The 26,358-nt window shown below is 37.6% G+C and overlaps 2 protein-coding genes across 5 annotated transcripts in view; one reads left to right on the top strand and one right to left on the bottom strand.

Annotated features, from left to right (window-relative positions):
* Positions 1–26,358, bottom strand: part of LOC148679789 (uncharacterized) — a 415,121-nt gene that overhangs the window by 199,977 nt on the left and 188,786 nt on the right. The gene's annotated exons all lie outside the window — the stretch shown is intronic.
* LOC137488435 (uncharacterized) lies at positions 4,727–14,660 on the top strand. Of its 4 annotated transcripts, XR_015945351.1 has the most exons (6): positions 4,843–4,979; positions 5,060–5,329; positions 10,133–10,174; positions 10,881–12,053; positions 12,130–12,374; positions 12,489–12,538. XR_015945351.1 is itself a non-coding variant. In XM_088651497.1 (5 exons), exons 1-5 carry the CDS (start codon positions 4,922–4,924, stop codon positions 14,274–14,276), a joined length of 672 nt encoding a protein of 223 aa, XP_088507623.1. In that variant the 5' UTR covers positions 4,727–4,921; the 3' UTR covers positions 14,277–14,660. The 4 variants fall into 4 exon arrangements, 3 of the variants coding, with proteins under 3 accessions (XP_088507623.1, XP_088507624.1, XP_088507625.1); XM_088651497.1 differs by lacking the exons at positions 12,130–12,374; positions 12,489–12,538 and adding an exon at positions 14,071–14,660 and having other exon boundaries at positions 4,727–4,979; positions 10,881–10,976; XM_088651498.1 differs by lacking the exons at positions 12,130–12,374; positions 12,489–12,538 and adding an exon at positions 14,071–14,660 and having other exon boundaries at positions 4,844–4,979; positions 10,881–10,961.

The raw sequence follows: 26,358 nt of genomic DNA, 5'->3' as shown, positions 1-26,358 counted from the left end.
AACTTGCGAAAACATTTTTGACATAAAATTTGATCCTTGGTCAGTTTGTATGATTTTTGGTAAGCCGAATGTGGAGAAAAATTTAATCAATGATTTGATTATAAGAGGAGCTGTAATTCTGCGGAGCGGTATTGCCTCGGGAAATCGAGTAGCAGTACACATTATTGTAAGTAAAAACTGATTACCTGTTTTGGTTTTAGGCAATGGACCCACACAATCAATAATTACATGTTCAAATGGCTCTCCTATGACTGGGATGGGAAAGAGAGGAGCAGGTGGAATTACCTGGTTTGGCTTCCCCATGCATTGGCACGTATGGCAGGTGCGACAAAACTGCACGACGTCCTTCTTTAAACAAGGCCAAAAGAAATGTTTAAGTATCCGATTGTATGTTTTCGTGATACCTAAATGACCTGACATCACATGATCGTGTGCTAGACATAATACATGTTGGCGGTAAGCGGAGGGAACGACAATTTGATAGACATTATTCCAATCAGCATCAGTCTCAATATCAGAGCACCACTTGCGCATCAACAAGCCATTTTCAACGAAATACGCAATTTGCTTTTTATCAATCTGATCTGAATCAACAACAGAGTCGAAGCACTTTACCAAAGAATCATCATCTTTCTGCGCAGCAATAATCTGCTGACGAGTAACGGGCAAACTCAGAGCATCACCATCAAAATTAAAATATTCTGATTTTTCCTGTTGTTTCTGTGTAGCTGTTTTGTCTGGAGGAGAAACTACATTCTCAGAAAATACTGGCGCAATAAAAGAGTCTGATAAATCAACTGAATCATCTTTCCGTGACATGGCGCGCGTCATTACGCATGCTGGGAAAGTATCTGGGTGATTTACTGATAACTCGTCTGGACAATAGGTAAGATTGGGGTGATCAGTAACTTCTAAAATAGGCATTACTTTACCACCGGCCAAATCATTACCTAGAATAAATGAAACTCCTTTAACAGGAAGAGAAGGACGAATGCCGACTGACACAAACCCAGTGAATAAATCGCACTGTAAATGAACGCGATATAGTGGCACATTGACGAAACCCAACTCAATGCCTTGGACTAAAATATTAGATCCACAAGATGAGTGTTCAGGCAGAGATAATGCATTTTCTAACATGAACGAGTGAGAAGCGCCTGTATCACGCAGCAGTACAATCTCACACTGATCTTCAGGGTTGCCAGATAATGAAATTAGACCCCTGAGCAAGAATGGTGTGTAGCTCGGATCAGTGCTCTCATCATTGCTGTTAGTTAAAATAGATTTTGCAAAACCAACACTTTTAGGTGGCTGTTGCGGATTTTTTCGCTTCAGCGTGGAACATTCAGATAATTTGTGCCCTTTCTTGTGGCAGTAGTAACACTCTATTGCCTCTTTAGGTCGGGAAGTAGCAGTCGGAATACGTGGAAAATTCACAGACTGAACAGTGTGATTTTTATCCGATCGGACTGGATAGAACACATTTTTGTGCGTAAGCACAAACTCATCTGCCAACACAGCTGCCTGTGACAACGACATAACTTTTTGTTCGTTAAGGTATACCACCACACGTTCAGGCAATCTATCTTTAAATTCTTCAAGCAAAATTAATTCTCTTAACGAATTAAAGTCAGTTGCCTTACTTGCATTACACCATTTATCAAAAAGAACGCCTTTTTCTCGCGCGTACTCAACAAAAGTCTGGCTAGAAAGCTTTTTGTGATTCCTAAATTTCTGTCTGTATGCTTCAGGTACGAGTTCATAAGCACGGAGGATTGCTGATTTAGCAGTATCATAATTAAGGCTGTCCTCTAAGGACAGTGTAGCAAAAACCTCCTGTGCCTTTCCAACCAATTTGCACTGGAGAAGAAGGGACCATGAATCTTTAGGCCAGCGAAAAGAAGCCGCTATGCGCTCGAAAGCGCTAAAATATGTATCGACTTCGGATTCCCTAAATATTGGTACGAGAGATACATATTTGCTTATATCGAAGGTGGTTGAGGTTGGATCGCCCACCGGAGCAACAGAGGTCTCAGCACGGGTGGACTGCGCAGCCACTTTAGGAGGAGTTTTTAAAGCCTCCAACTCCAGCTGACGCAGCTTCACCTCTTTTTCAGCCGTAATTTCAAGCCTGCGGATTTCGAGTCTCAGTTCCATCTCAGCCTGACGCGCTTGTGCCCTTTCCTGTGCCTCAAACTGTAAACGGGCCAGGCGGACCTTTAAACGTCCATCCTCTTTAGACCCAGAATAAACGGGGGAAAACGGATCGAAAGGTGACAGTGTTGGCTTGCCTTCAGTGAGCGCAGCCGCAGCACCGCTTTCATTTCGCCCTTCATCCGGCTCATCTGCACTTGAGCTTTGCGCGCCAGCACCAAGAAACTCGGTTTCTTCCTCTTCCACAACAGGCATTATGAGAACCTTTAATTCAACCAACCTTTCGTATAAGGCACTCTTAATATTTTTCTTAAGAGCTTGTTTTACCACTGAAATTTTGAAATGGTCCGCTATCTGTATTAAATCATCTTTTCTACAGCGGTCGAATTGTTCTATTGTCGGATTATCAATAAATGTCTGTAAATCAAACAATGCCATCCTGTTTATTTACTTATACCAGAAACAACACAGAGAGAAATGTGGGTGTGTGCGTGCGTTTACCTGAGCAGCAAGTTCCGCGGGTTGGGCCTACTGTGGGCCTTTGTAAATTAGCAGGTTGCTTTCACACTCAAACAAACTATAAATACAAATAATTTTAATTGTTTAAAAATGGGTTAAATGATCCCGGACGAGCCCCCAAAAATGTTACAAACCCCTGATGTTAGTCTAGGGTGTGGGGTTTGACATTTATTTAATTAAAATATATTTATATAAATAGTGAATGAGTGAGAAAGACAACCAAAGTAATGCCAAAAAATGTGTGCTTTTATTTACAATCCCAAAGTGAACAACAACAACGAATTAATCAAAAATAAAGAAAAAGTAAGTAAAGCAAAAATATACTATTTACAATATGTACAACACTGAAACAAATAAAGACGGGGAAAACAAGAGAGCTGGCAGAAGGGACGCGGGCGGCGCTAAAGAAATGAAAAGAACAAAACCCAAACTAAATCTAACTTCCCAGAAGCATCTAGCTAACTAACTATGTGAAAACAGTATAATTAACACACGAAGATCTTCCGAGTCCTAACTATCTACTCTATCTATCTATCCAAAAAGTACAAGGAGTGGCGCTCGCCCCTAACCTATTGTACTAGACAGCAGAGTAGTCCTGAGTGTTGCGAAATGTATGTCACGTGACCTTCTTACCTGTCCGCTTCGTCCAAGCCTCGTAAACAACGATAAACTAAGAACAATGTACGAATAACGGACGTATAACGTGCACACAGAAACAAGCAACAACAAAACACAGTTAGACGGGGTTATTTCTAAACGCACGCGGTAAATACAAACAAGCGACGAAACAGCGAAAGAGACAAATGCAAGCAAGAGAGCAAGAAAACAAGAAAAAGCGAGTGGTCTGGCGCGCGCTTTTAAGACGGGTGGTCTTTGCTTATTGGATGTGACGTAAGAGTGACGTAACCGGGGAGGAATGACTGACAGCTGAATGGACCAATGAACAGAACCTGAGAATACATGAGAGCAGATACGGGAGAACAGAGCGAGAGAGAGAGAGAGAGGGAAAAAACACAGAGAAAACAGAGCACAAAAAACACAAATACATAACAGAGGTCAAGAGCACTCTGAAGCAGGTTTTCATTTAAGATGTCTCTGTACATTGCTGCATTAATCTTTCCCTCTATCCTGACTAGTTTTCCACTTCCTGCTGCTGAAAAACATCCTCACAGGATGATGCTGCCACTACCATGCTTCACTGTAGGGATGGTATTAGCCTGGTGCCTGGTGTTCTCCAAATGTAACGCCTGGCATTTACTACAAAGAGTTAAATTTTAGTCTCATCAGACTAGAGATAAGATTGTTTGTTATGGTCTGAAAGTCCTTTAGATACCTTTTGGCAAATTCCAGGTGGGGAGTGGCTTCCATCTGGCCACTCTACCGTACAGGCCTGATTGTTGAATTGCTGCACAGATGGTTGTCCTTCTGTAAGTTTCTCCTCTCTCCACAGAAGAATGCTGGAGCTCAGACAGAGTGACCATCAGGTTATTGATCACCTTCCTGACTAAGGCCCTTCTCCATCCGATCACTCAGCTTAGATGGCCGGCCAGTTCTAGGAAGAGTCCTGGTGGTTCCAAACATCTTCCACTTACGAATGATGGAGGCCACTGTGCTCATTGGAACTTTCAAAGCAGCAGAAATTTTTCTGTAACCTTCCCCAGCCTTGTGCCTCGAGACATTCCTGTCTACAGACAATTCCTTTGTCTTCATGCTTGGTTTGGGCTTTTCAAATCATGTCCAATCAACTGAATTTACCACAGGTGAACTTCAATTAAGCTGCTGAAACATCTAAAGATTGATCAGTGGAAACAGAATGGACCTGAGCTCAATTTAGAGCTTCACGGCAAAGGCTGTGAATACTTATGTACATGTGATTTTTCAGGTTTTTTATTTTTAACAAATTTGCAACAATTTCAAAAAATCTTTTTTTTTTCACATTGTCATTATGGGGTATTGTGTGTAGAATTTTGAGGAAATAAATGAATTTAATCTATTTTGGAATAAGGCTGTAACATGAAAAAATGTGCAAAAGGTGAAGCACTATAAATACTGTACTTTCTGAAAGCACAGTATGTTGATTATGCATTTGCACACTTTTTTATCCCTTTATCATACCAACAAAATTGATGTCTGTTTAGAGCAACCACATGACCTAGAGCACCATATAAATGTTTCATGAAGTAAGAAAGTAATAGAGGAACAGAGAAATAGAGGAACATTACAACAACCAGACCACATCTATGAGACTATGACTTTCACTGTTTTACTCTGTCTTTCATTGTATGGATTTATGCTGACATCATTTGGTATGTTTGTTTTTACTTATAATCATACTGCTCTTGTTTTCAACCTGTGATATGTAAAGCTGCATTTTAATTTGCTTTAGCTGTCCAGCACCAGCGGGTCCGACCCAATGGCATGGCCATTCTTCCATGTGGTGACCTGAAGGTTGGAAAAGTGACTTGGAGCAGGGATGTGAAAGGCCATCAAGTGTCTATTCTCAGCACAGATAACGGAAAGATAATCAGACACATGCATAATAACAATTACAGTTCATTACCAGACCTGTCTCTGATTATCTGGTTTGTCTCATCTTGGGATGAAGGGTTGTATTATTGCAATGGGACATCTGTGGCATGTCTGACAGTGAAACCAGGTAAGAAACAAGAACTCTGCATAATAGGATGAAAATACATTGGTCCCACTTTATATTAAGTGGCTTTAACTAATATGTACTTACATAGGAACTAATAATTTGTTACAATGTACTTATTGTGTAAATACATGTATGTACTGTGTACTTATGCTTGATTAAATACATGTATGTAGTTACATCTGTAATTAACTTTTGTAATTACCTTTGTAAATACACTGTTGACCATCCCTTACACCTTAACCCACCCTTAAACCTACCCATGCCACCAAACCTGTCCATAACCCAGCCTCTATCCCAACTCAATAGCACCACAAGTGTTCTAAAATACATTATAAACACATAGTAGTTAAGGACACTTAATATAAAGTGGGACCATACATTTTGTATATTATATTTCATATAGAGTGCTCAGCATAATTGAGTACTCCCCATTTTGAAAATTAATATTTAATCCATTTCTCAGAGAATATAGGCAATGTATTTTGGTGCATTTAAACAAAACAGATTTATTAAACAGATATATTTATTAAAATAATATTTTAGTCACCAAACATATTTAGAAATTGAAAGATAATACAATTAAATTCAAGCAAAATATTGCAAAAAAATGACAACCAACTAAATTTCAGCGTAATTTTTTTCCCTTTTTTTGCTTCTCTTAATTCTTCCCTCTTTTATAAAAAAATTGTATTAAATATTTTTCTATTACATAAATTTGGGTGTACTAGTTTTTGGACCGTTGTCGTGACTTATTTTGTTAGATAAGCTCTAGTACTGGCTTCAATACTGATTAATCTAATGTATATGCACAAATATAATATTGTATAGCTTCCTATTAAAAATATGAATTTAAAAGATAAATTGGTGAGAGGTGTACTTATATATGCAGAGCACTGTACTTATCAATCATTAATCGCTTTATTTCAATTGTTAACGCAAACGCATTGCCTGACAACGTCTGAATACAAGTCAAGACAATCTGGCAAAGTTCAAACAGCATCAGTATGAGTGATTGTTAAAGGCTTGTCAGAGTATTTCAGAAATTACAAGAAAGCCATCTCCCTCCAGATAATAGTCAGAAAAGGTTTTTTCATAAGATTTTTTGCTCTGTAGTTCTGTGCAACTGTAATTTGCTTGTTAGTCTTTGGTTTGCCACTCATTGACAAAACACGTGTTCACAAGCATTGAATCCCTTTTCTGGGCATGTGTTACTGGTTGATGTAGTTTCAAGGCCTCTGAGGATGTACTACTCTTTGCTCATGCTGCATTTCAATCAGCACCCTAGTTCACGGGGTCATTCATCAGTAGGTCATTTGCACGAATTTGGGTGGTGATGAGCTTTGTTCAATGCACATTGGGACACTGAGTGTGACACGAGAACGTCCTCATTGTATATCATAAATGAACAGCAGAAATAATTATTTTCCTATGTTCATTTTACAACATTTTTACATATTTACATTAGCTAAATAATTACATTGGTTCACTTACCAGCAACATTTCAACCAATAAAGAATTAAGCATAGTAGCTAGATTTTCCTTAACCTATCTAGCTATGTTTGTTGGTTAAAAATGAATAATGGGTTCTTTTTAGAAAAACTTCATTTGTCATTGCATTTGATGAGTTGGGTCACGTGATTCATATTTTGCCCTTCTAAATCTTCGTTAATAGTGCATAGTGCATATCATTGCACTCAGTTTTTCACATTGCATTAATCTAACTTTTTCGTAGGGCGAATATTTCAGTGCATTTAGAAGAATTCTGCCATTGAGGCAGCACTTAAAATTGCTGGTGACCTAATCAGTGCTCTAACTAAACAGGAATGCTGAATATATTTTTGGGAAGTGTTCTCAGCTCCGGGTACCCCAATTAATGCAGCCACACAATCCTTTAGAGGATTTGGATTTCAGAGCTATGAGTTGGTATTTTATGTGCATGCTACGCAAAGTGATGTCTGTATTTGAACTGACAGAGTGTTTGCCTCCTGAACTGTGCTAGGAAGGCTGTTCTAGATTTTAGGTGCCAGATATGAGAGGGATTTACTGCCTACAGCTGATTTAGATATTATAGTAAAAATCAATTTTAGTTGAGTAGTAGTTGACCTGAGGGGTTGTATTGCAGCAGGAGCTTACTCAAATACTGGGGAGCTAAGCCATTTAGGGCTTTGTAAGTAGTCAATAAGATATAACAAATGTATCTGATGTTTAATAGGGATCCAATGTAATGCTGACATATCCGGACTAATATTATCTTTTTTTTTAATCCAAGAAAGCACTCTAGCAGCTGCATTTTGAACCAGTTGAGGTTCATGCATTACAATAGTCTAACCGAGAGGTCATAAAAGCATGAATAAGCTTTTCCACATTAGAAATTGATAGCATATAAATTTGGCAACTTTTTGAGGTGAATAAATGCAGTTTTAGTTGCTTGAAAAGTGGCCTTCAAATGATAGGCTGCTATCAACTATCACCCCCAAATCTTTGAATGATGTAGAGAACTTAACTGAAAAACCATCAAGGGTTGGGCAGTATTCTAGTTTTGCACAAAAGTTGGTTCCAGTAAGTAAGACCTCAGTTTTATCTGAATTTAGTAATAAAAAGTTATTTGTCATAGCACTGCATTGATAATATAGGCTAGCCTAAACACCCGCTGGTGTGTCAGACCTGCAGATTATGATGCTCACTGTTCTCAAGCCTCCAGTGCCAAGACTGCAGCTCTGTACAAGACATTTGGCCTGAAGAGAACTGGTGCCCAGCTAAGCCTGGTTTTTCTTCTGTTTATTTATGTATTTATTTAATTTTACTTTCATCTACAGGGGAAGTTTTTTTGACACTGGTTTGGGACTTTTGGAGCTGTGCATCAGTGTTTTAATTTAGTAGTACTTCGTCTATTTTGACAATCTATATTGGAAAAAAGTACTATAGAAATAAAGATGAATTTAAGTGATTGCAATATTTAGGAGAAGTTTATGTATAAACAAATTTCAAGAAGATCACCTGCTTAGGATTGACCACAGCTGGTCCTGCATCAGCTTCACCGATGATTCACCAATCAGATGACACCATCAACCACCATAAATAAGTTCTTACCTTAGATGTCTTTGTCTTGAAGAATTCCCCCTTCCTCCCTCTTCCTCCTTTTCCTAGATAAGGTGACACAGCATCCCAGTAATTAGCATTGATGCCTCACAGCAAAAATGCCACTTGTTCATGTCCTAACTAGGCCAGTCAATGTTTCTGTGCTGAGTTCTTCCTTTGCTTGAGTTGGTTTCCCCCAAGTTCCCCGTTTCCCTCCCACAGTCCAACAACATGCAACATAAGTTAATTGACTAAACCAAATTGGCACCATGAGCTCTATCAGCAGTATATCTTTCTATAGCAATCCCTATAATCTGTTATAGCTATAACTAAGCCATGGAAGTTCTCGAGACTTACTTGAGCTCAAACTTCACTCTCGCCCTTCAAACGGGAGGGAGGCTCAGGCTCGAGGATCTTCTGAGCTCAGGACTCTCTTCCAGGACAGAATGCCAAACATGCATTGTAATCAATCATCAGCTAAGTATGAAATCTTGAATACCAGTTACACAATCTGTTGTTTTGTGAATCCCAACAAATTTTTTAGGTTGTGTATTATCGGCATAACAGTGGAAACTAACTTTTTTTTTTACTGTTTATAATTTGTTTATATCGTAACAGTAACATGCAGTACCTATTGTAAAAAGTAGGGGACCAAGAACTAAGCCTTGTGGTACAGTGTATTTTGAAATAGTATGATGTTTCTTTATAAACTGAAACAGTTTTATAATGTTCAGTAGTCAATAGTATCAAAAGCAGCAAGAGGTCCAAAAACACGAAAGGAGAAATACATATTAGATGATAAAAGCAGGTGATTTGTAAATCTTTTGCAGTGCTATGAAATGCTCTAAATCTGAATTGGAAATTCTCTGTAAAAGCCAGTTTGAAATGGGTCTATAATTGCTTAATTCTTTAGTATCAAGTGTTTTTTAACGATAAGCTTAATTCTGAAGTTAAGAACCTTTAGTTTTGTTTTCTTCGATCTATGTTCCATTTTTTTTAAGGGCACAAGTGTGCAAGTACATTGAGGTCTCATGCTGCTACCCATTGGAAGTTCTGTGCTAAATTGTGAGCATGCAAGGAGATGTGAGGATTACATTTGAAACTGATTTGTAAGACAATGCGCCATGGTCCTCTTGCTTTTTATTTAATGTTGCCCTATCTATGCTTGAGTGATTTGGCTGGTAGCCATACTGTGGCAGACCCAACATTTTAATCGGATAAGACATTTAATGCCTCATCAAAGTGTACATCATTTGAACTGAAGAAACTTTCATGCCTCCACCCATCCCAGGCACGCAGCCAATGTTTCAATTTCTGGCCACTCGACTGTATTTATGATTGATGGACTTGTTCAAGTTATAAAAACATCTCAAGTATGATCAACAAGATGCACCTGAGCCACCTTTTTCTAAATAAATGTGCAAAGAGCACAAACCCTAACATGAACTTGTGGTCATTGTAGGGTATTTGGAGGAAAATCCTGAATAAAAAACACAATGTGTAAAAGGTGAAGTGCTGTGAATACATTCTGGATACACTTTAAATTGAGGAATGTTGCATTGCAAATGCAAATCAGTCCTTTTCTTGTACAGTGAATCAGATTTTGAGAATTTTAGAGCCCTTATGCAAAAGACAAAGTTTAAAATGCTTTTATTTTCAGTGATTAAGAACTGATGAAAACAACTTTATTTAGATTTAATACTTTTGTTTTTATGATTTACACAGCTGATGGACGGAACATTGAGGATCTGACTAAATGTCTCAAAGGTCAGTAAAAGTGATATTTCTCTGATTAACTCTTTAGATTTAAATGTTGCTTTTTTAAAGGCTAAACAGCTACATGGTGACCTCTTGTATTCAATATTATTCTTGTTCCTCCACTCTGTATGTTTATGGCAGCCCGTAGATTAATTATCAATCATTTTTGGAAATGAATGAAATAGGCACATTCCTCTTGGGGTCATAAATTACACACTGGTTATTGCTTTTGCTGAATAGGAGACGTTTGTGTCTAATCGGTCTCATGTGCTACAGAAGTGATGCTATAACTTTCATTTTCCCACTAACCATGTGCTGTATCCGAAATTGCCCTCTATACCCTTAAATAGGGCATAGTGCAGTAATGTGTGGAAGCAGCGATTTGTAGTGGTAACCGAAACCATACTGGTCATCCTGCAAGCAATCAATTCCAAAATGCTATGCAAAAACAAGTGCACAACCTATATACTCTTAATAATAAGAATAATTTATTTTTTATAGCACTTTTAAATCATAATTCTCAAAGTGCTTTACAAAAAAGTGACAGAAATAAAAACAGTTTAGTGTAACAGTAAAATTTAATTGTTTAAAATAAAGCATTCAACATTGATAAAACATACAAATATCTTGAAACATAAAACAAATCAAGAATGCACACCTCATGAACAATCTAAAAGATTGTGTCTATGTACCCTGAGTGTGTCTAATGTCATAGCGGAGAGAGTTCCAGAGCCTCAGAGCCTGGGAAGAGAAAGCCTGGTCACCCATAGAACACAGACGAGTCAGAAGAACGGAGGTGATGTGAAGGGGAGTACCGTGTTAAAAGTTCAGACAGATAGTGTGAAGACAAACCATGCTAACGCCTGCTAATAAGGCATTGCAGTAGTCTAGGTGGGAAAATTGAAAATATTAATCAGTTAATCTGTCACAGAAAAGAACAGCATGGGGTGGATTCTTGAAATGTTTTTGTGATGAAAAATGAAGTCTACAGTGGTCAGCACATAGGAGTATAAAGTTATATTTTTGACAAATATGAGCCCCAAGTTTTTTAGTTTGGCCTGAACCTCCATGACAGAGCCATAAAGCCATTTCACCTAACATTTAAAAATGCCATGTTTTCCCAGTACTGGGTTGCGGCTAGATGAGCATCTGCTGTGTAAAACACATGCTGGAATTGTTGGTGGTTTATTTCACTGTGGCAACCTCTATAATAGACTTACAGTAGCCAAAGGAAAATGAATGAATAATGCATTGTGAGTTTGCGGACCAAATGAATCTAACCAGAAGATAAAGCCTCCCCTGTGGAATCCTATTGGTGTAAGTTTCTAAATAAATACTTTTAATAAAAGTAACCTTTGTATACATGACAGAAATTACTAGTAGACAATTAGCTATGTTTTAAACATCGATCACAAATCTATTCCAACTTGAGAGATTTATTAACCAGTAAAGCACAAACAAAACAGCAACATTCTTTTCAGTACATTCATTGCTCAAATTCACTCACTCTATCAAGTGGACTATATTAGTGGCGAGTGTAGAGATAATGAATGAGGGTAAAGGGGGAAGTTTTGGATAAAGCTCTGGTCTGTGTCATGATGAGGTGGCTTGCATAGTTCACCTAATGGTCAGTAGATATAAAGAAAGAACTTTTAAACTCGTTGACCAAATATGACAACTGAAAAAACCTGCTGCATTTTGTCAATGCAAACACGCTGCAACTTGTCACAACGGCAACAACTGAAGAAACGCACATGCAGCATTTTGTCACAATGTAAACAACGGAAAAAACATGCTGCATTTTGTCACTACGCAAACAACTTAAGAAACGCACTGCATTTTGTCACAACAAATACAACGGAAGAAACGCGCTGCATTTTTTCACAAAGCCAACAACTGAAGAAACGCACTGCATTTTGTAACAACACATACAACCAAAGAAACGCGCTGCATTTTGTCACAAGCCAACAACTGAAGAAATGCACTGCATTTTGTCACAACACAAACAACTGAAGAAACGCAATTTGTCACAACGGCAACAACTGAAGAAACGCACTGCATTTTGTCACAACGGCAACAACTGAAGATACACGCTGCATTTTGTTAAAACGCAAATATCTGAGGAAACGCACTGCATTTTGTCACAGCACAAACAACTGAAGAAACGCACAGCATTTTGTCACAAAGCCAACAACTGAAGAAACGCGCTGCATTTTGTCACACACAAATATCTGAAGAAAAGCACTGCATTTTGTCACAAAGCCAACAACTGAAGAAACGCACAGCATTTTGTCACAAAGCCAACAACTGAAGAAACGCACAGCATTTTGTCACAAAGCCAACAACTGAAGAAACGCACTGCATTTTGTCACAAAGCCAACAACTAAGAAACGCACTGCATTTTGTCACAACACAAACAACTGAAGAAACGCTGCAATTTGTCACAACACCAACAACTGAAGAAACGCGCTGCAATTTGTCACAACATATACAACTGAAGAAACGCGCTGCATTTTGTTACACGCAAACAACTGAAGAAACGCACTGCATTTTGTCACAAAGCCAACAACTGAAGAAACGCACAGCATTTGTCACAACACATAGAACTGAAGAAACGCGCTGCATTTTGTCACAAAGCCAACAACTGAAGAAACGCGCTGCATTTTGTCACAAAACCAACAACTGAAGAAACGCACTGCATTTTGTCACAACACATAGAACTGAAGAAACGCGCTGCATTTTGTCACAAAGCCAACAACTGAAGAAACGCACTGCATTTTGTCACAACACATAGAACTGAAGAAACGCTCTGCATTTTGTCACAAAGCCAACAACTGAAGAAACGCACTGCATTTTGTCACAAGCCAACAACTGATGAAGCACACTGCATTTTGTCACAACGCAAACAACTTAAGAAACGCACTGCAATTTGTCACAACGGCAACAACTGAAGAAACGCACAGCTTTTTGTCACAAAGCCAATAACTGAAGAAACACGCTGCATTTTGTCACAAAGCCAACAACTGAAGAAACGCACTGCATTTTGTCACAAAACCAACAACTGAAGAAACACGTTGCATTTTGTCACAACGCAAACAACTTAAGAAACGCACTGCAATTTGTCACAATGGCAACAACTGAAGAAATGCACAGCATTTTGTCACAACACAAACAACTCAAGAAACGCTGCAATTTGTCACAAAGCCAACAACTGAAGAAACGCGCTGCAATTTGTCACAACGCCAACAACTGAAGAAACGCGCTGCATTTTGTCACAAGCAAACAAGTGAAGATACGCACAGCATTTTGTTATAACGCAAATATCTGAGGAAACGCGCTGCATTTTGTCACAGCACAAACAACTGAAGAAACATGTTGCATTTTGTCACAACAGAAGAAATGTGCTGCACTTTGTCACAATGCAAAGAACTAAAGAACCACACTGCAGTTGGTCACAACACTTGCAAATATCCACGTAACGGAAGCATGTTTCTTCCGTTATTTGCATTGTGACAAAATGCAGTAAGTTTCTTGTTTGTATTGTGACAAAATGCAGTGCGTTTCTTCAGTTGTTTGTGTTGTGAGAATTTGCAACACTTGTGCTGTCAACTGACGAGGATTGTTTCTTAATTTGCTGATGTTTTTTGTAACTGTTTGTGTTTTGATAAATTGTAGTGTGTTAAGTTCTCTCAGCCACCATAAAATTGGCCTCATTAGATTCAGAATAGTTTATCAACTGAAATGATATGCCAGTGCTAGCCTATTTGGTTGTAAACCAATTTTTGACAATGAAATGCTGTATTTTAAAAGCACATTGAAAAATTTCAATAAAATTATACAGAATCCTCATGGTTGGAATACATCTTGTGGTGTGATAATACATTTGTATTGTTTATCAACTTTAGGTGCTGACCTTGCTGATGTGATGGAGCAAGTGTTGATGTTTGGCGGTGTTGGATTGGCAGCTCTGATGTTTCTCTTTGCTACGGCAGCTGCAGTGAAAACTTTATACTGTATTGACAGTAAACCAAAACAAAGAACTCTCAACAAAGACCATGTTCAGATTAATCCAGATTATATTAACTTGAACAACATTGAAACTGCTTTATAGTCTTTTGTAAAAACAAAAGAAAAGAAAACATCTAAATGTGCAGCAGAACTTACAGGGATAGTTCACCCTAAAATTTAAAAGTACTTACTGTTTACTCACCCTCAGGTGGTTATGAACCTATGAATTTTCTTAATCTGTTGAACACAAAGATTTTAAAGGACGTTGGAACCCTGTAACCGTTGACCTCCATAGTATGACAAACATACTAAGGAAGTCAATAGTTACCAGTTTCCAACATTTCCAACACTAGAAGAAAGCAACTCAAATATAGGATGATTAAATCCTAATTTGGGGTGAACTATAACTTTTCAAAGCTAGTCAGATACCACTACATCATTTACTAGTGACAAGCAATGACAGATTAAATGCCTGTTTGTTTATGTGCATGCTCTAAGTCTTTTTTGTGTTTTTTTATGTATCTGTGTGGCTACACCCTAGCTCCTAAGGTTTTTTATCAGTATGACGTGTGCACAACTTTGGGCACTGTCCTGTGGTAATCCTGTGGTATTTCAGCAGTATAACATAAATTTACCACACAAAAAATAAGCAAAGCTAAATATGACAGGATTACTACAGCACTTTCTGCAGTACAATATCACAAGAATTAACCACTAGATGAAGTATGTGGTTTTTTGTTGTTGTTGGGGGTGTGGTTTTAGCAACTAAATATGACAGGATTACTACAGCACTTTCTGCTGTAAAATATGACAAGAAATTACCATTAGAAAAAGAATGTTTTTTTGTTGTTGTTTTGTGTGTGTGTGTGTGTGGTAATACCAACAAAGCTAAATATGACAAGATTACTACAGCACTTTCTGCTGTACAATATCACAAGAATTTACCATTAGATAAATTATGAGGTTTTTCTGTTGTTGTTTTTTTTTTTTTTGTGTGGTAATACCAACACAGCTAAATATGACAGGGTTACTACAACACTTTCTGCTGTGAACTATCAAAAGAATTAGCTTTTTATTCTGGCATTTTCTAAAACATTTGTTTTTCTTAGTGCTAGATAAAATCAAAGTATGTTCTGCATTTAGTTGTTTAATAAAGAAACACCTTATGCTTAAAAAGTGACATCTTTATAAATGTATATTTATTGTAAATACCTTTCAGTGTGCAAACGTTTCAGTGGACTGGAATAATTTTGCAATTGAAACAGCATGATGACTGACACCCTCCCTAACAAACATTAGCTGTGGTATTTTATGTGGTAAATCATCAAATGTACAACACAGAAATTATGTGGTAATTGTGTAGTACTTTGTTGTTTTTTTGAGACGTTTTACCACAGGATTCTGTGTTGTACAGTATGTAAAAGTATTATTGTAGTAGTGTGTAGTATCACTTTATCATTTACTACAGAATTCTGTTGTACTTTATGTAATATTCCTGTAGTTTTCTTGAGGTAGTGTGTAGTATTACTTTCATATTTTGGTAGTATTTACCACAGGATTCGGTTGTTCAGTATGTAATACTCCTGTAGTATTCTAGAAATATCAGATAACGTTTTAAATATAATAGGTTTGTATTTAAAACAAACAAAAAAAATATTAACTTCAAGATTTATTGTGAAGTTCCTATTTAAATTATTTAATAAGTATTTATAAAGAGTTTATTTATGTAAATGCTGTGTGGCTTTCATGTGCATTGTGTGTCTCATTCAAATGTTGGAGCGGGAGAGTAAGTTATGGAAACGACAAACGACACACCACCTGAAAGACATTTACATTTAGTCATTTAGCAGATGCTTTTATCCAAAGCGACTTACAAATGAGGACAATGAAGCAATTTACACAACTAAAAGGGCAACAATGAATAAGTGCTGTTGGCAAGTTTCAGGTGTGTAAAGTGTAAGAAGCAAAACATTAATACTAAAAGTTTTTTTTTTTTTTTTGAGTACAGTTAATGGTGGAGCCAGAGAGGCAATTGCAGATTAGGAAGGAAAGTGGAGACTAAATAGTTGAGTTTTTAGTCGTTTCTTGAAGACAGCGAGTGACTCTGCCGTTCTGATGCAGTTGGGGAGTTCATTCCACCAACTGGGCAGATTGAATGCGAGAAAGTGGAAAGTGATTTCTTCCCTTTTTGGGATGGAACCAAGGGGCGATGTTCATTCATAGAACGCAAGTTTCTGGAGGGCACATAAATCTGCAGAAGTGAGAGCAGATAAGGAGCAAAGCCAGAAGTTGCTTTGTAAGCAAACATCTGAGCTTTGAATTTGATGCAAGCAGCAATTGGCAGCCAGTGCAAACGGATGAGTAGCGGAGTGACATGTGCTCTTAGGTTCATTAAAGACCACTCGTGCTGCTGCGTTCTGAAGCAGCTGAAGAGGTTTGATAGAGTTAGCTGGAAGCCCGGCTAGTAGAGAGTTGCAATAGTCCAGTCTGGAGAGAACGAGAGCTTGAACAAGGAGTTGAGCGGCATGTTCAGATAGGAAGGGTCGAACCTTTCTGTTGTTATAGAGTGCGAATCTGCAAGATTGAGCCTTTCTAGAAGTGTGGTCAGAGAAGTTTAGTTGGTCATCAATCGATTCTCCAAGGCTTTTTACCATTTTGGATGCAGTAATTCGTTTTCGCGAAGTTAAGCTGAAGGTATAGCTGAAGGTATAGTGGCCCAAGAACAGAGCCCTGAGGTACCCCAGTGTTTAGATTCTGTAGGTTGGACACCTCTGCCCTCCAAAACACCCTAAATGACCTGTCAGAGAGGTAAGATCTGAACCACTGAATAACAGTGCCTGCAACGCCCAGTGACTCAAGCGTAGATAGCAGGATCTTGTGGTTTACAGTGTCAAAAGCAGCTGACAAATCCAGCAAGATGAAGACTGATGATTTAGAGTCTGCTTTAGCCAGACTGAGATCCTCCACGACCGAGAGCAGGGCAGTCTCAGCTAAGTGGCCTTTTTTAAAGCTAGATTGCTTGTTGTCTGTGAGGTTGTTTTGAGAAAGACATCACAACGGAACTTCTCTCACGCTGCTGCTTAGGTAAGTTTAGTCCCTAAAAGAAAGCAAGTATCACATTCAGCGGTTCCTAACACTTTTATTATTGGTAATTGACATGTTTAGAGATGATTAGTCTTCAAAAAAGTCTGTTAGCATCTTAGCGCTGGTAATGCTAATATTAGCAAACAGTACCTAAAAAAGTGCCCATGTGGTTTCAGGAGTGACAGAATAACCCCTGCCATAGACTTTGGAACTTTAAAACAATGACTGGACATCACATTTGTGTAAACAGTCTAACAGTCCATCTACATTTTTTTAACACATTTAAAACAACCAAATTGAGTCCAGTTGTGACAGCGTTTTGTTAAAGGTTGGACTGATGTGACCACAATATTACCTAACTGATAAAGTTGCCATTTCAAATGCATAAGTGCATATAAATAAACATCAAACCGCCCACTCTTGATCACGATGCAATCCAGCTGATCAGCCTCACAACTTTCACTATACAACTAAAGTTTCAAGTTTTCCCTTTCAGGAAATATGAAATGGGCTTTCCCAGATGTGGAAACGCAGTCTTTAAAGGAAGCAGCTTGCAACAAGCTAAGCAGCCCTGGGACTTTCTAATAAGAAAAAAGATATTAGTAAACGCTGATCCTTTTTAAATAAAATGTAAAACCAACACCACAAGAGTTTATGGTTTGTCACATTCTAAAATAACCTATTTAGAACAGAATCTTGTGGTAAATACTACAGAAATGTTAAAATAATATCACATATTACCACAAGAATTCTACAGGAGTATTACATACTGAACAACAGATTCCTGTGGTAAATACTACAGAAATGTTAAAGTGATACCACACACTACCACAAGAATACTACAGGAGTATTACATACTGTACAACACAGAATTATGTGGTAAAATGTCCCAAAAAACAACAAAGTACTACACAATTACCACATAATTTTTGTGTTGTACATTTGATGGTTTACCACATGAAATACCACAAAAATAATACAGGAATATGACAGTAATACCACACACTCTGCCTGAAGAATATCACAGGAGTATTGCATACTGTATAATAAAATCCTGTGGTAAATACTACCAAAATATGAAAGTATTACTACACACTACCTCAAGAATACTAAAGGAATATTACATAATGTACAACAGAATTCTGTGGTAAATACTACAGACATATGAAAGTGATACCACACACTACCACAAGAATACTACTGGAGTATTACATACTGTACAACACAGAATCCTGTGGTTCAACGTACCAAAAAACAACAAAGTACTACACAATTACCACATAATTTTTGTGTTGTACATTTGATGGTTTACCACATAAAATACCACAGGTAATTTTTATGGTATCATCAAAACTGGAATTTATAAACAACAGCAGAAATAATAATTGTCATAAATTAAATTTTTAGTAGATGTTTTTTTAGTAGATGTCATAATTATAATTATAGCTAAATTATCTGATTGTTTCAAATACAAGGATTTGACAATTTAAGTGAAACACTGGCCAAGTTAATGTTGGAGGTTTTATTGCTAAATCTGACCAGCCTCGTGGCCAATCTTCATTGATTGCATATTCCACTAGTAACAGCAAAGTGATTAAATTAGCAGTTTTGCTTAAAATATTGCAATGCATACAGCATTACGGGTGACATCAAATTCAGAAGAGGACAAAATGTGGGTGTGCATCTTGCTGGTGCATATGTTACAAAGACAGCAAGTCTTTGTGATGTATCAAGAGCCACGACATCCTGTCGATGCAGGAGGAAGCTGTCTTAAAGGGATGTCTGGGTGCTATCCTGGATTGTATCCAAAAAAACATAAAACCACAGTAGCCCAACTCACTGCAGAATTAAATGTGCAACTCACCTCCCCTGTTTTCTTTCGTTGGGAGCACCACAGAGGCAATGTACATGGCCAGGCTCCTATAGCCAAATCCTTGGTCAATCATGCCAATACCAAACGTCTGTTTCAATGCTGCCAACAGCAGATATCTTGGGCTGTGGACAATATGTATTGTTCTCTGATGAGTCCAACTTCACTGTCTATCTTACATCCCAGAAAGTTACGATGTGGAGAAGCCCCAAAGAAGCTTACCACCTGAACTGTTGCATGCCCAGAGTGAATGATGGGGTGAATCCGTAATGGTTTGGCCTGCAATATCATGGCATTTCCTTAGGCCCTTGTGCTAAATGGGTGCATCACTGCCAAGGTCTACCGAACCATTCTGGAAGACCATGTGCACCCAGTGGTTCTAACCATGTATCCCAAAGACAGTGCCATGTATCAGGATGATAATGCACCAACACACATAGCACACAGAGAAACCGAGTAGTTTGATGAACTTGAAAGTGTCACATTTCTTATTTTCCGGCAATTATAAATTAGTTTAAAGTTTGGCTGTGCATATCCCCAATCTGCGCAGCAAACTCCACGCAAACGACAGAAGGACATCTAATAAAAAGACATCATCTTCTAAGCATCAGAGAATGAACCCAGGAAGAGAGAGAAAGACCCAGACAAACAGGTATTAGTTATGCGTTTACGCTGTGCCTTTTTAAGGTGTTTACATAATTGATGATTCTGAATAGTTGTATGAGACTGAGTTAGATTTGCCCTTCTTTTATCTAAACTCTTCTTTTATCTTTTTTATGTTTCTGTTGTTATGTTGTGTACGTTTGTTCATTATATGTTAGACTAGATAATAAATCATGCTTTAACCATGTTGGATTGTCATTGTTTCGCCTCAAAGAAAGGGTCACTTTAAAGGTAAAAGATCCTTGCTACCAGAGTTTATTAAGTTTCCAAAAACTTCTAAACTTTTTATTTACTTCACTAGAAGTAGCTATAATTCCCTTTCTAAATAATTAAATAATTACGGAGGTGGCTCAGACAACCGGGTGAAGTCATTATTATATTTGTTTTGTTAAATTAACAATACGTAAAATCTGAATATTCATAAATAGTAATTTGTTATTGTTAATAATTAATATTCATAAATTGAGCTACAAAAGCATACAGGTAAATGCACCTTTGCCAAAAACCAAGGTGGACCAAAAGTACCTAAATCATATTCCACTAATGTACAAACCACAACAATGATAATACCAACACAATCTCACAGCAGTTTGTAACTTTTTCATTTAGTGGCTAATTCGTACGAATTCGTACGATCTAATTAGTACATTTTTGTACGATTTGCTCATCCCCCCAATGACGATTGGGTTTAGGGGTGGGGTTAGGTGCCACGCCTCCTTTTTAAAATCGTACAGTTTCTTACAACTGAACTGAATTAGCCACTAAACTGCCAAAACGTCAAATACTTACGTTTTCTCGTGAGATCAGGCTGATAATACACAAGCTTGCAAGATAATTCTAGAAAGGTATTTTGCAGACAAAGGAAACTCCAGTCCAGAAAACTTTGGCAGCTGTTAGCAGCCATCTTGTATTGGCCATGCTGGTCTCTGTATATTGTTACCTGCTTCCTATCAGGTGACTGGTCTTCCTTAATTCTGTTCTTAAAAACACACACACACTAATGTTGTAAGAGATAAAATGCCATGGAATAAGAATAAGATCCCATGGGCCATCCAGGGTTAGGGCTTCCTGTGGGCTTAGTAAGGGCAGCCCATGCAGCGCCAATGAGAGTTTGATTAGTGGCTAAATGTTAGCCCATTGGTAGGGCCAGACAGAATCTATAGACATGTTTTGCTATTTCTGCTGAGAATTTTGTAAAATATCTGCAGATTTATGCAGTGTGATTTTAGGAGTACCATAACTAAAAGCTTAATACTCATTTATTCATTTTCTTTTCGGTAGTCCCTTTAATAATCTAGGGTTGCCACAGTGGAATGAAACCCCAACTTATCCAGCTGCAGCATATGCTTTATGCAGCGGATGCCCTTCCAGCTGCAACCCATCACTGGGGGAAAAAAAGGTTAATATATGAAATAAAAATAAAACACTTTTGATTTTTATTTAATTTTTACAAATCAAATTCAATTAGATCCACTTATTTGGTAAACAAAACAAGTCTCTCACATAATATATATACTAAAAGACAGAAAATATTACTTTACAAACTGTATTGTAAATAAATCATAAGAACAATTTCATATTCATATTATATCACAATAATATTAGTGAAATTAATAAAGAAATTTAATAGATATAGATTTACTCACACATACACAATTAAATACATAGACTCAATGATGGGCTAAAAATCTGCGGAAATATGCAATATTCTGTGTGCTCAGATTCCGTGTGGGCCTAGTGCAGACTTAACCTAGCCCCCAGAAAGCCCTTACTAGGCACTCACTTGCTGTGGGTTCTCTCCTAGCTGTGGGCCAAACCTGGGCGTGCCCGCACTGGGCCTGTTTATATTTTGTGTGGGCTTGCCATAGCACATACTCCCAGCAAAAGTCAGCATGAACCCTGCTGGGCACACATGCAAAATGCTATAAGACATGTTTCTGGGCCATTAAATAATGGTGGAAAACCCAATTAACTGATTACCACAAACCTCTGTCAGTCATGTTGCCAGATTCAAAGAAATATTTTCCTCCAACCATTTATAAATCTTTTCCTAGAGATGGGGTCTGGCTAAAAGGGCATCCATCGCGTAAAAACGTTCTGTATAAGTTTGCGGATAATTCCACTGTGGCGACCCTGGATTAATAAAGGGACTAAGCCGAAAAGAAAATGAATGAATGAATTATTCATCTGAAAGGGAACTTCCCACAAATGCATAAGGTCAGTAACAAAGTAAACAATGTACTTTTTGCCATCATTTTGTAAATACTAAAGCTGTAGTTTACAACACAAACAGTAAATCTGATGTTTAGAATTAATGAATGTGAATAATAGCTTAGATGATAGAGGAGGAAGGTGTGGTATTATTTTAAACACTCGCTCTTTCAACTTTTACCTGCTAAATGCTAAAATGATTATTGTGCAATACAATTCCACAGAATTAGATTCAATTTAATCAGCTGGCCCTCAGAACAATGCCTTCACACACATTACACTTGTGAATCACACTTTATAAGATTTTAAAATTGAGTAATACCAGCTGTGTGAGGATTACGCTTTTCAGCTGATTGTTTCAACACATCAGTGATGAAATAAAATGCAGAAATGATTATGGTCTTTTCTATTTCTGTTCCCCTTTTCCCTACCTTTTGCCATGATGTGTGTTCTAATACAGTTTTTTTCCCCAATTCAATTCAATTCAGCTTTTTTGTATAGTGCTTTTATAATGTTGATTGTGTCAAAGCAGCTTCACATAAATGGTCATAGTAACTGGATCAGGGTAGTTACATTTTTTGTGTTTAAGTTCAGATCAGTTTAGCTCAGTTCAGTGTGGTTTAAAATCATTACTGAGAGTACAAACACTGAAGAGCAAATTCATCGATGCGTAGCTCTACCGATCCTGAACCATGCAAGCCAGTGGCGAAAGTGGAGAGGGAAAAAAAAGGTTCACCGATAGGAGAGTGAAGAAGAAACCAGACTCAGTTCGGCACAACCAGGGCCGGAGTGGGACTCCTTTTCAGCCCTGGAGTTTCAAGCCTGACCAGCCCACCCAGTTTACGACTGACTATATTAAAATAAGGTCATTTCCAAATCAGTTTCTAATGACACTATCACGTCTTTTTTTGAGAAAATAGCTGCTTTGGAACTTCAAATGTTCAACAACCCTAACAATATTATATGTCTTAACAATAAAAATGAAAAAAATAAGTCACTCAGCGGAGGATCAAACCCGGGTCTGCAGCAGCATAAACTAACGTTCTAACCACTGAACCACTACAGTTCATTGTGTAGTGACTCATCTAAGTTATATCATCCTTAACCGGCAGGCTGCATCTTGCTCACTGAGCTGCGAGAAAAAAGATAAAAAAAGAGTAGAGCTGCAGTAAAATAGTGAATAAAAGGCTGTGGTCAAGTAAATCAATAAATACATAGCTGCTGATCATAGTGTATATAAACAAGATGCAGAAACTTGTGTGCTTTACTAAACAGATAGGTCTTTAATCTAGTTTTGAACTAAGAGAGTGTGTCTGAGCCTCGGATGTTATCAGGAAGGCTATTCTAAAGTGTAGGAGCCATAAAGGAGAAGGCTCGACCTCCTTTACTCGACTTTGCTATTCTAGGTACTACCAGAAGCCCTGAGTTTTGAGATCTTAAAGAGCAGGTTGGATTGTAGCGAGGCAGAAGGTTGGTTAGATAAACAGGAGCTAGATTGATTAGAGCTTTATAGGTGAGGAGTAATATTTTAAATTCAATAAGAAACTTAACAGGCAGCCAGTGTAAGGAGGATAAAATTGGGGTGATATGATCATATTTTCTAGACCTGGTAAGAACTACTAATGGAAGTTTGTTAATAGAGAAAGCTGGGCAGCCAGCAAATAGAGCATTACAGTAATCCAGTCTAGAAGTCATAAAAGCATGGACTAGCTTTTCTGCATCTGAGATTGATAGCATACTTTGTAATTTAGCAATATTTCTTACATGAAAGTAGTCGGTTTTTGTGACATGGGATATATGATTTTCAAAAGTTAAATTGCAGTCTAATATGACACCCAGATCTTTTATAGTAGAGCTAACGCTAACTTTGTATCCCCCTAATTGTAGATTGCGTTGTGAGATCTGCTGTGCCTAATAAGTAATAATTCTGTTTTGTCTGAGTTTAAGAGAAGAAAATTGTTAGTCATCCAGTCTCTAACATCTCTAATACACTCAGTTAGCTTACACAGTTCATACATCTCATCAGGTTTAGTTTAAACATATAATTGAGTATCAGCTGCATAGTAGTAAAAGCTGATCCCATGTCTTCTAATAATGTCTCCCAGTGGTAGCATGTAAATTGTAAACAACAAAGGGCCTAAAACTGATCCTTGAGGCACCCCATACTTTACTGGGCTGACTTGTGATGGCTGTCCATTAATATTCACAAACTGGTAATGGTCAGTTAAGTATGACTTGAACCATTGTAGAGCCTGTCCCTGGAACCATGTAGACTTTAAGTGATTTATGAGGATATTGTGGTCAATGGTGTCAAATGCCGCACTAAGATCGAGTAGAATTAATAGCGAGATGCACCCTTGGTCAGCAGCTAAGAGTAAATCATTGGTTATTTTCACTAATGCGGTTTCTGTTCTGTGATGAGCCCTAAAACCTGACTAAAACACTTCAAAAATATTGTTGGTCTGCAGAAAAGAGCGTAATTGGGTAGAAACAACTTTTTCTAGTATTTTAGACATAAAAGTTTTGAGTGGCAAAAACTCAAACATCCATTAGATGTTTACAAGATTTATTATTTTGATGTTCATTTTGAGTATAATAATTTTCTTTTGCATCATAATAAGGAGCACACAAGAAGCACTTTTACTTGTGTACTTAGTAATCCAGTATTTGGTCACCTGTTGACATTCAGACCAGCATAACAGATGCAAGTGTGAAACTGCTTTTGCATTAAAACAAGAAGTTAATACTAGGTCACATTTCATATGATCTTTCTTGGTTGCTTACTTTCAGTAACATAATCTCTTAGCATGACTTCATAGTAGAAACTTCCCACTAGTTCTTAAAATCAGTGTTTCTCAACCAAGCTCCCGGTGTACCACAGCTCTGCACATTTTATATCTCTCCTTAACTAAACACAACTGATTCAGATTATTTTCTCAGTAGCCGAGACTGAAAAACATATAATGGGTGTGACAGACAAAGGAGTCCAAAACATGCAGTGATGGTTGTCCTCCAGGTCAGTGGTTGAAAAGCACTGCTTTAAACGACTGGCTAAGAATAAGTTACATGTCAGCTAACTTTCTGATTTATAGGATTAGTTTAGGCTGTATAAATTAGTCTAAACCCATGTTGTTTTTTCCTCAACAAAAAATGTTTTCCCTGCAGTCCAAAGACATGCGGTATAGGGGAATTGGGTGTGCTAAATTGACCATTGTGTGTGTAAATAAGTGAGTTTGTATGGGTGTTTCCCAGTGATCGATTGCAGCTGGGAGGGCATCTGCAGCGTAAAACATAGGCTGGATAAGTTGGCGGATCATTTCGGTGTGGCGACGCCGCAACCTCAGATTAATAAAGGGACTAAGCCAAAAAGAAAATGAATGAACGAATGAATAATAATTCATTCATTATTTTCTTGTCAGCTTAGTCCCTTTATTAATCTGGGGTCGCCACAGCGGAATGAACCGCCAACTTATCCAGCACTTTTCTACGCAGCGGATGCCCTTCCAGCCACAACCCATCTCTGGGAAACATTCACACACACTCATACACTATGGACAATTTACCTTACCCAATTCACTTGTACCTCATGTCTTTAGACTGTGGGGGAAAGCGGAGCACACAATAAATGTTAGCTTTATGATTTGTAAAAGTGCTTCAGAATCAAGCATTAGGGCCTTTTCTTTTATCAGTTTAAGTTGTATCACATTTATTTCATTGAAACCGAAAGGGAATTGTAAAGGGTTTACATTGTAGTGAGTGGCATTTGAATAAATAATATGGGAAACACAAACAATAAAACTAGAAAAAAATTCTACTTCAATATACTGTTTGCATCTAATGATGAACCATCACCACTGCATGTACAGTTGAAACCAGAAGTTTACATATACTTTATTACATATAAATGTCTTATGTTGAATGTGGCTTCTCTTTTTCTCTTTTAGGTAAGTTAGGATTACCAACATTGTTTACATTTGCTTAAGAGCAGAATAATGAGAGATATATAAATATGTTTTTTATAACTTTTCGTAAAAGTCAAAAGTTTAAATACATTGAGATTACCATGCATCGGAAAAAAAGCCCAGATGATGGTGTCAAGGTTTTGGAAGTTTATGATTGGCTAATTGACAATATTTGAGTAGCACAACTGTAGATTAGTATTTAAGGCAAACCTCACATGGCTTCCTTGTGTGACAACATGGGAAAATCAAAAGAATCAGCCAAAACATCAGGAAGAAAATTGTATACCTCCACAAGTCCGGTTCTTCTTTTGGTATAATTTCTAGATGACTGAAGGTAGCACGTTCATCGGTTCAAACAATTATATGCAAGTATAAACAACAGGATAATGTCCAGT

The sequence above is a fragment of the Danio rerio genome, chromosome 19 (genome assembly GCF_052040795.2).
Source record: "Danio rerio strain M-AB ecotype USA chromosome 19, GRCz13ab, whole genome shotgun sequence".
In the NCBI taxonomy this organism is placed as follows: domain Eukaryota; kingdom Metazoa; phylum Chordata; class Actinopteri; order Cypriniformes; family Danionidae; genus Danio; species Danio rerio.
The sequence above is the reverse complement of the archived record's forward strand: the minus strand, read 5'-3'. Positions and strand labels throughout refer to the sequence as shown.